At 26.4% G+C, this 14,823-nt stretch overlaps 1 protein-coding gene across 1 annotated transcript in view; it reads right to left on the reverse strand.

Annotated features, from left to right (window-relative positions):
• Window positions 1-1,506: 1,506 nt before the first annotated feature.
• The window catches only part of LOC107445794 (uncharacterized), a 35,768-nt gene continuing 22,451 nt past the window's right edge, over window positions 1,507-14,823 (reverse strand). Inside the window, exons 7-9 of the mRNA XM_087156704.1 lie at window positions 14,676-14,736; window positions 11,205-11,346; window positions 1,507-6,867 (exon numbers count right to left, since the gene is read on the reverse strand). Coding sequence (XP_087012830.1) covers window positions 11,342-11,346; window positions 14,676-14,736 — 66 coding nt within the window. The 3' untranslated portion in view covers window positions 1,507-6,867; window positions 11,205-11,341. The remainder of the gene's footprint in view (window positions 6,868-11,204; window positions 11,347-14,675; window positions 14,737-14,823) is intronic.

A 14,823-nucleotide genomic window follows, 5' to 3' on the forward strand; every position in this document is an offset into this window, starting at 1 on the left:
TAAAATAATTTATAAGCCAATATGCAAAACATATTTAAAATTTTTTTTTGTTTAGAGATCAGTAAAGGTGTAATCTTTAAAGCAAATGATTTTGTAAACCATTGTTTTTTCAAACTTTTTTTTATCAACGAGTTCATGAAATTTCAAAAATGAAATTCTTAAGACTTTTCTAGAATTCTAGAATATATTTTATCTATATATGGTAATATTTCGTCAGAAAAAAAAAGATTTTTTTATTTATTATTTGATGTTTTAACGGATTTTGAGAGTAGAAAAAAACACTACTAAATGAAGACATTGTGTAAAACTATCGAACTGCAACATCTTCAAAAGGACTCATTTTAATACATGTTTATAAAATAATAATAAAATAAAATTATATAATAATAAAATAAAATTTTTTATTCGCAATTCAATATTTAGTTAAAGTTTCCTGTAAAAAAATCAACAGTAACATTTTCTGTTATGTTAAATATAATAAATAACTTCATAAGTCAATTTGATAATTACTTAGGATTTCCTAAGTTTATGAAATGCAACTGAAATTTAGTTTCATAAATTATAACTATTTTAATAAATTTTGATTATTTTTTAGAACATAAGCTATTATATTTTATTCATGAATTGTATAAATTCAAATTATTAACAAAAAACTTTTAACAATATATAAACTTAATTTTCCAAAAATATTTTGAAAAAGCCATAGTAACTTAAAAAAAAGAAGACAATATTAAGGGTAATTTTAAACCAAAAAAAAAAATAAATAAATTCTTGTTTGAGAATTTTTTTTCGCCTTTGAAGAATCAATTCTCCGAGAAGAAAAATAAATAAAAATGAAAAATTAATGTTTGAAAGCCCAAACCTTCTGAAAGACCAATTTGTTTTTCTTGGTCATTTTAGACTTGAAATATTACAAATTGACTGTAGATAACTAATTTTTATCAATGACAAGTTTAACTGCATTTTGCAAAAAATTATTTTCCTAAAAAAGACTTCATAATAAAAAGGTCAGTTGAAACATGACTTTTACCAAGACTTCCTGCAATATATTAAAGATTTTCCTGTAATATATTAAAGAAGCACTTTCAATAAAAAAAAGAGATCAATAAAAAACCTCATCTTTATAAAATAAAGCAAAATCATATATTTTTATTTAAAATGAAAGAAAAAAGCATTAATTTAAATTAATACAATTAAGCAAATTGCTCATGAGGTCAGATTATTATTTCTGGATACAATTCTTTAATAAATTTTATATATAAGTTAAAAATATATTTCAATCAAATAGCAACATTTAAGTTTTTTTTTCCCATTCCCTTATTTACATAAGTTGAAATAAATTTGAAAAAAAAAAAAAAAAAAAAGATTTAAACACACAACACAGGAAAATAAAATTACAAAAGCTATAATAATTCCATAATAAGTTTAGTTTCTTACTTAATAAATCAAATTTAGGACAAAACAAATCAACAAAAATGAGTACAACAAAAATACACAAGACTGAAATTGCAAATAAGGCAGATTTAATTTAAATGTACTCCTCGAAAATGCGTACATTCATAACGGGCAGTACATTGCTAAAATCAGGCATGTAAAATTAAATTCTTTGTGTTATGCTTCAGTACCTTTAAACATTCAGAAATTCAATATTGAACATTTAATAAGTAATTTAATTAAAGTTTAGTAAGAGAAAATAAACAGAAATGTTAAACTAAAACAAACTGAAAAATATTATGAGAAATATATTACTTTTGTAAAAATATTATCATTAATAATAATAAAGATTACTAAATAATAATCATTATATAGTAATCATTATTATTAGTCATATATTATTTTCTAAATAATAATTTTTAATAAATGATAACTATTATATAACATAAAATAAATGATTACTATAATAATAAATGATATAATGAATGATTACTTTTAATAAAAGAGTTAGCAGGCTTGTATTTTAAGTTTTTTTTTGGAATCAAATGAAATAAAGACATTTTTTGAAATTTTTATAAAACTCAAAAATAATATCGAAAGTAGAACTTTTTTATGCATCACACAAAATACAAGATCACCAGGTATATTTATACATAAAATCGATTATTTAAAAAGTATTTTAATATTCCTTAAATTCTGTTGTGTCAAGTAAGTCATCTGCACCTTTATAGAAATAATTCACAATAACCAATTATGATTTATCCCTATTTGTGAAGTATTGCTACAACAACACTACAGTTTTACATTAACAAATATGATAAAACATTATTATTTTTTTTTTAAATAACTGGTTAAAACATTACAAACATGAAATCTACGTACAAATAAACATGTTAGTATGAAACTCTAATTAAAAACAAATAAAAAACTGTTAAAATGTAAACTTCTAATTGGGTATGATTTTTTTGAAAATTAACCTTTAATGTACAAAATAAGCTTTATCAAGCTTATTTTCAGAAATATGTTACATTAACTACAAGATTTATAAAGCTTTAAACATAGTAATATTTTGAGACCGTCATATTTTATCTTCAATATTAATATATATTTAAATTAAAATTTAAAAAAAATTGAGCATAATTCTTTTTCTTTTACTTATTATTCAGACACAAATCATAGCATAAGTAAGCCAGAACTTAAATAAAAAGCATTAATAAATATGCAAAATAATAAAAAACATAAGATCACACAATCTTAATAAATGATCACACAACTGAAATAAAATAACTTGGCAGTAAATGTTATTAAACATTAAGCGTACCTTATATAATAAAATTTATCTCCAAAAATACCTCATAGTTGGTTAAATACATTGAATACATTTTGCACACAAAATAATTAACCTTAAAAAATGTTTTATGGTTAAATAGTGTTTGTATTTAGTTTAATTAATGCAATGGCACCAAAAATAAATAAAAATAATATATACTTTGTCAATTAAAAATAAATACTAAGACCTGCACTTTTTTATGTAACTGTCAAAAACAATTGTTATAAAAAATTTGTTAAAAATTAAGTACATGATAAAGATGTTTGCAAAAGAGTAAAACACATAAAAAGTTTTTAGCAAAATTTCTACAGACTCTGACAATCTTTATCATTATCTTTAAAAATTAAGTACACAATTTTTTGCCACACATTCATTGCAAATATTTAAATAAAATGCCTTACGATTGCATTAAGGCTAGTAATTGAGCAGATTTTAATTGGAATTAATATATAACGGTACTTTTTCATTCATTTTAATGTAATATATATAAAAAGGAAAGTTTAAGTAAATTTTCTTTACCTATTAAAGGATCCCTTTAAAAGACACATATTAACTAATTGGAAAATTTTAAAAATTAGATATGTTATAAACTCTGATTATCATGATAGTTTTAATAGAATAATTTTTAAAACAATTTTTACTTTTTTTAAACTATTCAACTCCAAAATTTCACTAATGAATTAGAATCAGATTAGGAACAGCCATTATTTTAATAAAACTTAACAACCAAGAAATAAAATTATTTTCACATATTTTTGGCAAAAACAAAATAACTTTTGAAATATAATGGGAAGACACTTCAAAATGCAATGAAAAATAATATTAGAGTAGAACCCTAATTATACATTACACCGGGGGACTAAGGGTGTGTGTTGGAAAATTGAAATCCTTTTTTGACCTTTTTATATCAATTTTATAAGTGTGAGTAAAATTACTCAAAGCAATTAACAATGATAATAGAATCCCTTACCAGGCATGGGAGTAGGAAAAAAACAAAATATTTGAAAATACCTATCAATTCAAATAATAAAAAAGCATGTGAAACTATTTTTCACAAAAAGCAAATATTTAAATTATTTAGATACTTGTTTAAAGTTTTTCTTCTTCTTTACTTTATCTACAAAATGAGTTTAACAAAAGTTTTTTTTTTAAATAAATCATGATTAACAGAGCTGCCAACATGGATAGGAAAAAATCCAGTAGATTTTATGAAATAACATACATTTCATGATAATTGTTGCTTTATGTACTAAATATTTTACACATAGGGAATTTTAACATCAAAATAGAAACACTGCAATATTGCCCAACTAGGATTGCAATGGAAATGCCCAACTAGGATAGATGCTATGTATTATGTTTACACATAATTTTGAATAGTAGTAGGCATTTAATTCATCAAAGATAATTAAAAATCTAATTATCTTTGATGAATTAAATGCCTGTACCTAACAGTACTAAAAATGTACTGTTAAATAAATAAAATAACAGTACATTTTAACACAAAAAAAAGTTTTAAATTGATTATTATAAACGAGGTTTGCTTCATAATTTTTCAGTAATACATATTTAAATATTCAAGCAAGCAGTAATCAGTGCAAAAATGGTATTTCAATAGGGATTTCTTTTAGGAAACTTACTCAATTTTAGGCAATTTTCTAAAAATGTACAAAAACTAGGAAAATTTTTATTAAACCAGTAGACCAGGAGAAACTGGCCAAAATCCAGGAGAGTTGGTAGCAGATATGGATTAAGGAGAATAAAATCATATTAGAGTAAAATAGCAAAATAATGTAGAAATATTATTTTAAAAAATCAATATTTAATATAGCATTTTCTCTCTTCTAAAGTTTAGAAACTTTGAATAATCTTATGTCTGTCTTACCCGTGTTTTTTTTTTCTGTCATTAATAAAATAATCTTATGACACAATATCATGAAAAAGAAGTCATTCTCAATTTTTTTGGGTCATTTCCTAGGAGTTTTTCAGAATTATGATCATGGTAGTAATTAATGAGTTTAATGATCAAAAAGAAACAATACATCAGCTAGACTAATACAATTTAACAAGCGTTGAAAGAGGTGTTGGATAACTGAATAGATGAGGCGTTGAATAATTAAGGTTTTACAGTATTTTGCATATAAATGAAATATATTTGTCAATAATTTACAATGAGTTTTTTAAACTTTTAATAAACAAATAGAACAACATGACACGCAAAACACAAAAACCAGTTTGCTGAAAAATTAATTTACGAATTCTTAAAGAATTTCTTTTGATCATTTAACAATGAATTATATGTGTTTTTAAATTGATCATAACTAGGGTTGCAAGTTTGTCGTCAAATTTCACATAAAATTTAGAAATTTCTGAGTACAAGCATGTAAAAGAGCAGAATTTTTTTTTTGATTTAATTTAATTTTATGTAATGTTAAATTTATTTATATAAACAGAATTTCATAGAAATATTGCAAATTGTTAAATTATTCTTGATACGCTTTTCTGTTCATCAAATATTTTTTTGCTAACATTTCTATACGTTTTTTAATGCAAAGTTTTATAAATTTCACAGTCCTGGCCATATAGCCTGTGTTACCCCCCACTCAGTTAATTGTCATTTCAACTGATTTCTGGTAAAGTTAGAGCTTATTGCACTATTTGGAAGGCATGTTGCTCTTTTTAATTTATAATTGAAAAGATAGTAAGATCACCTTACTTAATAAGATTTGGACTATCTCTGAACTATTTTCATGTGAAATCGCTATTGATTTATTTTCTTAAACATTTCATCAATAAAAAATTATCAATTTTAAAGCTGCAGAGTAGAAGTAATTTTTGTCAGAATTAGTGTAGTTGAATTAGAATAAGGTGAAAAAACTTCTCTGTTTAAACAATTTTTGCACAAATCACAGCACTTCAAAAAATTTCTGGATTAAAGAGTAATAAATCATGGAAATAAGCATGAAAATTCACTCCCTGACAAACTTGCAACCCTAATTATAACGCATACAACTTCAATAACTTTTTCATGACTAGTAATTGACTAGTCTACTATAACAAATTTGAATAAGATTAAAAATAAATACTAACGGCAAACATAACACATTCGAAAAACGGTTAACAAAAATATGTAAATACAAAGATATACAAACAAGTTGAATTCAGAGAATAAACAAAATCAAAATAGTTACTAAAATTGCACTTCAATCTACTAAAATACAATCTTTCTTAAAAAATAAAATGAGATTCTATGAAAAGACATGATTAGAGTAAAACACATAAAAAGATATTCCAAAATAAATTGCAATTTACCTGTCTATACTGCTTATAAAATATAAAAAGAAGAATTTGAATAAAACACAGGGATGTTATTCATCAATTAATAACTGTATAATAAAAAGAACAATTTAATAACTACATAGAGCAACTGTTCTCCATAAACACAAATGAGATTTTTCGAAGTAAAAACGTAACAAACTATCATATTTAACTAAATTTTAATTTAAGCAATAACTTCTCAAACACTAAAATAAATACATTTCAGTTAATTTTAACAAATAAAGGCAAGCAATGTTAAAAGATTTGCTAAACAATGAGAATGATAGTAATAATTGGTGAATTTATATCTTTTCTAACATCATACAAAAAAATATTGAGATGATTTAAAGAAATGATAAGAACTTAAATTGATACTTATATTAACATGCACAAATTTCTAGTTTAAGCTAAAATTTATTTAAAGAAAAAAAATTCATCTTAAAATAGCTTCAACTAATCAGATAGTAATTCTAATAAAATTTCGTTTTCTATTTATACATAAAATAAAAGTTAAATGGGAATTTAAACATAGAAATTTGACTTGGATTATTTGGATAATTAGTTTGGATGTGAAAAATAGATTTCTTTAGATGGGAAATAAAATTGTCTGGAACTTTCCTTGCTTGAAGACAAAATTACAATGTGAAAACACTCCAGTTAAAAATTGGATGATACTATCCAATAAATGCTGCACTGATAATCCACAAGAAAGGAAATCATCTCCAAAATGGGGAAAATGGTGAGGGATGACATAAATCTACTTCTTCACTGCTCAATTTTGTACCCTTTAAAAAGAAAACACTTCATATAAAAAATATGTTTAAATAATAAATTTGCATGTTAAGGAATAAGTAATGCATGCTTGAATTTAAGCAATATAATAGCTAATGTGTTAGGAAGCTTATAGCTTATATCAGGGGTGGCAAACCTTTATACACCAACGTGCCAGTTTTTCTAAAAAATTGTTTAATGAGGTCATAGACGTGCCGTCAAATAATTTTAACTTCGTGATTATTGGGAAAATAATAATACAAAACAGTGTCATCAACTCAAAACTCTTTATTCAGTATGGAAAAAAATACATTTTGCAATGTCTCAGTTATACGCGTAATTCAACTTAAAGTAACATCAGTGTGACTCATGGGTGCAAGTTGGAAAAAAGGCCAAGACTGAAAATTTTTTGACTGAAATACCTAACATACACAATACCCCCTCGACATATGCAAACTATCCAAGAAAGCTTTACCATAATACATCAAGTTTAAATACTGTACAAAAAATATTTATTCATCTGTCTTTTGATAAAGTAACAACAGAACATAAGAAAGTAGACCAATAACGTAGAACTAAAAAATATTTTTAAGGACAGAAAAGAAAAAAATTCCGATTTCCGTCTTCGAATCAGTCTTGTTTCCGTCTTACTTCCGTCCGCGGACATTTTTGAAAGACGAAAATCCGTCCTGGGGATGGAAGATTTGCACCCATGGTGTGACTTCTGTTATTGCAGATTAGATGACAAATAACTCATATTAGGTTGAAAGATGTTAGCTTAAGCAGGACTGTTAATTTTTTTTTGCTAGTCATTTATTGTTAGATTGCTTTTTATAGTTATTAATTGTTTTTTTTTGGCATTAATTGTTAATTCTTTTGTTAATAATTGTTTTTGTTTTTTTTTCTGTTTGTTTTTTGTGAATTTTAATTTAATTTTTAATATGCTTCATAGTGAACTTTGTGATCGGTGGGGTGCCCAAAATATTGTTTCGGATGCCATAAATGGCACGCATGCCATTGGTTCGCCCTCCTTGGCTTATATGTTAGGAAGGTCCTTAAGACAGTTCTCATACCTGCCAACATGGAAGAAATAAAATAACAAAGATTTTACTAACTGATCCAATTTTGGGTTAACGACTAGTAATGTTCAACCTTGTAGCCATATAATTTTGTACCTAATCCAGAAGACAAGGGGACACGTGAATCAAGTAGTGGGAGAAATTTGCCTTTAAGGAGGGCTTTTTGATGCAATTAACCCACATTTTAGTTAGATGGAGAGGAAGACCATGAGAACCTCCCATCAGGGAAGGGGAATCTAATCCATGATCCGTTTACCACTGAGGATATTTCACGTCAGAACTGTGGTCGGTGCCAGCCAGATGCGGAATACGTATCAACCAGTCATTGCTCGGATTGAAAGCTGGGTTTACCTCAGAACCTTACCCTACCCCTTAATTACCTTAGAAGGTGAACGCTCTATCCCTTGAGCCATCACAGCTCAAGTTAAGCAATTAACACTCAACATACTGCAGTACTGGCATTAGCACCCTCTGTTGATGAATAAGAGAAGTATTTTTGCCATCAATGGATATTTTATCCAGCATTTTAAAAAAAAAATCTTCAATAAATGTGGGGAAATTCGAGAATATACAGGTAAACAGGATATAGTCGTAAAATACAGGAGTAACAGGAGACTTGGCAGGTATGAGTTCTTTTAAAAAGGGGTATACTTTGTATTATCTATAATAATAAAAGGAAGAGTTTACCTGCCTGTCTGAGTGTTTGTCTCTCTCATAATTCAAGAATGATTGAATGTATTATCCTGAAATTTGGAAAATGGCCACAAGGGCAAATTTAGCCCCCGATACTAAAATTCGCTCAAAATTTTCAAATACTTTGTTCAGTAGACTACAACAATACTAGGAAGCTTTAATATAGATACCATAGTTGCCAACATGGATAGGAAAAAATCCAATAGATTTTACAAAATATAAATTTCATGATAATTGTGGCATAATGTACTAAATACTTTACGCATAGGGAATTTTAGAGATTTTTATAGTTATCAAAATAGAAAGAATGCAATATTGTCTAGCTAGGATTGACATTAGAGGAACTTAGAATGCTATGTATGTTCACATACAATTTTGAACAGTAAGAGGCATTTAATTCATCAAAAGTAGTTAAAATATTTTTTAATTAATTTAAAAAGGGAGTTTTTAAATAAAAATAAACTAAAAATTTTAGGTCAAAAACAGTTTAAACTGATTTTAATATATGAGGCTACCTTTATTATATATAATACTTATTTTAATATTCAAGCAAGCAAGAATATGTGCAAAATATCTATTTCAATTGGGATTTTTTACGAAACTTACTCAATTTTATAGAATTTTCTAAAAGGTAAAAAAAACAGGAGAATTTTTATTAAACCAGTAGACCAGGAAAAACTGGAAAAATCCAATAGAGTTGGTAACTATGAGATACTATAAAAAAGGGTTTTTTTACAGTCAGGATAAGATAAAGGGATAAGACACAGAGAAAATTGTGTGATTGTGGTAAATTTTGACTATAATGAGTTGATCTTGAGCAAACAGCCTTATGCTAAATGATTCAGAATACAGTTAATCTTTATTTTGACGGGATGAGCCATTAAAAACATGCTCTGCTTAATCTATTAACACAAAGGATAAAATCTAAGAATAAATATTAAAAATGGAATATTTTTTAGCTTCACTAATTTGCACTATAATGAAACACTAGATAAGGTATATTTTACTTGTGAAAATGAATTTAAGAAAAAGGAAAAATGAATGTTAAAACGCAACAATTGAAATAGAACAATTATTTTAACAAAGAAAAAAAAAGATTAAGTGCTTTAAACATATTTATCTATCCTCAAAATAATTTGCAAACATTCTAAAGCATTTTTTAATGATTTTATGAAATATTTTTGAAACAAAATGCTGTTTACTTACACATGGCAAATTAATAGTTTTAATCATGTAATGATTAGTAACTTTTACATAGTCTAAATCACATAATTCATATTTCGTAATAAAGTGATTAGATGTGACTGCTATTCCGATAATTTTTAGTTTCGATAATTATAGTTTATTGTTAACAATAATCTGACGCCCTAAAATGTAATAACAAAAATTGTTCTAGGTTATTTTTAAAAATAGAAAGGTATTTTTGCACAAATAGTGAACATTTAAAGCACATAACATGGTGCATATAACATCCTCATGTTTAACAATAACTTAGTATTTAAACTATTAAATAATATTTTATATAAAAGCGTTAAGGCTTTTTAAATTAAGTAAAATTAGGGATTGAAATAGAAAAAGGTTTAAGCGTCAAAAAAAAAACTTTGAAAAGTTTATTGCATCAAAATATATAGCCTATTTCAAGAGTTGAAATTCAACTCTTCTTTCAATTGAAGAACTTAGTGTAAGAACAGTTCTAAGCTACACTTTCAGTGAAATTGAGATTTTTCAGGGAAAGAACTTATTTAAGTCTTACCTAACTGAATAATAATTTAATTTATAATTAGTGATCTTTAAATTTTGAAAATCAAAGAGGAAGAAGGCACTAATTGACAACCTAAGAGTTTTTACAGAATTGAAGAAATTCCAAGTGTATTTGGCAACTAACAGTGAACCATTAAAAGTTTATCTTATCATAGCAAATTAATATGCCAAGAGAATAAAGGCTGTGAACCGAATAGTTAAAACTTATGTCAGGTATTTACAAAAATTTTGTCAATTGGAAGCTGCAGGATAGGAAATAAAGGTAAGGCATAAACTTTACTTTCTAATGTCAATGTATAGACTTAACATTACTTTCTACGCAACTTCAATAAAATGTCACTTAGAATTTTATTTTGTAATATAGTGTATACCGTCCAACTCCTATTTTTCAAAAAGTCAAGCGTACTGCTAGATTTTGTTTTTTAATTTGCTGGATTTACAACTTTTGGTATACATTTTAAAGTTTTAATTATTAATCCCATTACTAGCTACAAAGAAGTCTATTTATCCACAACTATGTTTGTTAGTGATCCTTATATCGAACTTATAATCATTTTTCAAATTTTTTTAAAATACTTGCGAGGCAAGAGAGACAATTCCCACTCATGTATGTGCATTCCTACGTAGTTTAAAGATGGTACAAAATTTTAATGTACAATTTTAAAATACAGAAGATTTTGATCTCAGTGCAGAAGGCAGGAAACTTCCACACAATGCAGAAGAGTTGGCAGCGCTTTAATAGTTTTTCTTCTCCTCAAATTCAATAACAATGTTAAATTTTCAGCCATTACAAAAATAAAATAAAAAATGCTTCTTACTCTTTTGAGTGTTTGAAGTGAAGCTGGTCATCTTCTTATAAAAGGTATAAGAGCATTCCAAAAAGAAGATTCGTGATGTAAATGCCATAGCAATTCTGTGTTGCAGACCCTTCAATATTTCAAACCATCCCCTGCTTCTATCCTATAATTATTTGAGCATACATACATCATTTTGCATTTAACACTGACAAATATTAACATGATACAGTATTTGCTACATTTAATATTTTCAAATTAATGACTAATTCCAAGAATTTATTACTATTTTCTCTGACAAAAACACAACAATAAATATAAAAAAGCATTATAATAACATTAATTGAAATAATAGATATAATCAAAACTGTTATACTCAGCATCTTCATATTTATAGATTTTAAATTTAAAAAATAGAGTAAAGAAAGAGTTCAAGCAATAAAATAGCTGAAAAAAAAATACAAAAAGCAAATAATTTTTTTTCTTCTTTTCTGCAGAATTAACTTCAAGATACTTTTTTTGTTCATCAGAAAGGAAAGAAATACTCCTCATTTTGAAAAAAAAAAAAAAAAAAAAAAAAAAAAAAAAAAAAATAGAAACAAAAATTCTGAAATCACAGAAATTTAAAAGATAATTTGCTCCAGAAATGATGTTTTTTCTTTCATTTTTTTAAAGAACACTATAATTTTAAAAGAACATGATAAAAACATTTTATATTTTAATAAAATATAAAATGTGGAATTAAAATGGAAAATTCCATTTTAAAAACTAGATTTTTCGGCTTCTAAATCCATGACTTTCCATAATTTGTTTAAAAAAATAGTTAAAATCCTGAAATTTCATGACAAATTTTGTTCAATACCGAAATTTATAACTTTCCATGATTTCTCATGACTTTCCAGGTGAGCAGATAGATACCCTGCACATCACAAAAATTTAGAACAGAATAGCAACTGATGTGGCATGAATTGTGGTATCATTGAGCACTGGTACACAGTGTTTTGTACTCTGTACCCCCATGCAATTTATTGTGTGCAATTAGCACTTGCTGTAAAGTTATCACTTACCAAAAAACTGTGGAATTTGCACTGGATTTCATGGCAAGATTCTGCCTCAAAAAAACTCTTCAAAAAAATTAAGGTCAGGGTAAATTTCAAAGAAAAAAAAATTAAAATATCAAAATGCACGTTTAAGTGAATTAACCAGGGTTATGGAAACAGGAAATTTTGAAGTCAGAATTGGAAAAACTTCCTCTACCCCAGATAGGTAAAAGTTAGACTATGTTAGACTATATTTTATGTTTTATCTGAGTGATGAAAGGTATTGAAACAAATATTTATAATAATGTGAAAAAATATTATTGAAATAAATATTATGACAAACATTAAAACAGTTTACCAGCAATCTAATTTATCACATTTAACCCCTTAATGATCTGTTAAATATGTGTATGAACAATATACAGTGGTGGCCAAAAGTGTGGACATTTTTTGAAAGTTTCATGCTTTTCAACTTTCAGTAATAACGAGAAAAACAAAGCTTTAGGTTTATAAAACTATAATAAGACCAACCATTATCTATGGATCAGAGACGTGGACTCCAAACCAGAAACAAGAAAAAATGCTGATTACCTCGGAAAGAAAAATTCTTAGAACTATTTTTGGACCTGTCAAAGAGGGTGATCAGTGGAGGAGGCAATGCAATTTTGAAATTGCAAGACTATTTAAAGAAAAAGATATAATCAATTTTGTGAAAGCAAAGAGAATTCAATGGCTAGGACACCTTGAGAGACTGGAGGAAAACAGAGGCACTAAGAAGATATTCAAGGGGCAGTGCCAGGGTCAAAGGAAAATCGGAAGGCCGGTCAAAAGATGGTTTGACGAGGTGGAAAAAGACCTTAAGACTCTGAAAGTCCGAAACTGGAAACAAAGAGCTATAAACAGGCGACTTTGGAGGAAAACTGTTAGTGAGGCCATGGTCCAACATGGACTGTAATGCCAGGGAGTTAGTTAGTTATAATTATGCATGAAATATATTGCGTTATTTAATCATTGGTTTTGTTTATATTAGTTAGTTTAGGAATTGTAATTATTTTAAAAAAATAAATATGAGAATTTTGTATTTTTTGAACTTATTTTTATTGTCTAAACTTGCAATTTTTTTTAATTCTTCTAGATGTTATTTTTCTACCATTTTTTTTTTTTAAAATTCAGGAGTACTATTCTTTTTTCTCTTACTATAAAATAAATGTGTTACACTTTTTACCTTGTAATTCGGGTTAGATGAAACATCGATTAACGACACTTGTTTGTCGATCCAGAAAACCGGGGATAGCGATGGTCCCGAGCATCCCGGATAATTGGTTCTCTACTGTATAACTAAAATTTTATTAAATGACAAAATTGTCATAATTCCATGATCCATTTGGTGAAGTGGGTGGGTGGCAAATATGACAATATTTATATAAACGTTAGTGTTCTAGCACTAAATTTTTGTATAAAAAAAAATAAGTATATTTGAAGAAAATAAAATACTTTTAATTACTAAAATTCATTAAAAAAAACATTTTCATTAAAAAAAAAAAAACTTTTTCTAAATTTTCTTACCTATTATCTGTAATTTATTCAGCAGATATATATATATGCATACATACATATATTGTGAAAAGTGATTACTCAAACTCAAAATTCTCTCCCTTCGTAAGATCGTATGAATTTTTTTTTTTTAGAACATGCAGAATTTTGTAGATTCACAATTAAACAGAAACAGAATAGATTCACAATTAAAATAGACTCTCAAATTGAACGCATTAAAAAGTGATGATTCAAATTTGCAATTCAAAAATTTTTTTTGAGAAAAAAATACTCATTGTGTCAGGGCTGTAGGTTGTCAACCCAATTTATGCTAAAAAACATAGCTAAGAGTACAGAAAAGTCTCCCAGTAGTTTCCTTTTCTTAAAAATAGTTGCTTTCTTGCTTGCCTTTTCAGGCAAAGAAAGTTGCCATAGTCACCTCAGGCCAAAAATAGTCACATTTTAGTCACCTGTGGCAACCCTGGGCTTTGGACTATATAGAATTTGAATTTATCTAATTTATTTTTAAAATGCAGAATAAGATATTGTAAACCTAGAAACATGAGACTTTGGATTATATAGAATTTGTTACATAGCTTTCACATATCATTCCATTCAACTACTAAACATGCAATGTATATCTGGAGCAGCTCAATATTAATGTTTTAAAATAATTTTTAAATAAGAATAGTTTAAAACACAAGAATATGCACATAAGTATTTATATTATTAAATACAGAAAAAATTAAAAATCATCAGGAGCATTAGAAATAAAATCTAATAAATGTAACAATTTTGGTTTGCTTAAGAGATTGTAAAATTAATGCAGAGAATTGTTGCTTTTAGAATTTTATTATCTTCTACAGAATTTTCATTAATTGTCACAAGAGGAAAGACACATTAATTAAAATAATTTACAAACCACTTTCATTGGATTCAAATTCTTTTTTCGCTCTAGTGGGTATTAAGTGAAGGAGTCGACCCTGAAAATTTAAAAAGACATATCAGATAATGAAACAAAATACAATGAATTAGGAATACAAAACCAGTTTTCGATAGTGAGCAACTAT

Source organism: Parasteatoda tepidariorum, chromosome 2 (genome assembly GCF_982258835.1).
Source record: "Parasteatoda tepidariorum strain Cologne lab strain chromosome 2, Ptep-v5.0, whole genome shotgun sequence".
Classification (NCBI taxonomy): Eukaryota; Metazoa; Arthropoda; class Arachnida; order Araneae; family Theridiidae; genus Parasteatoda; species Parasteatoda tepidariorum.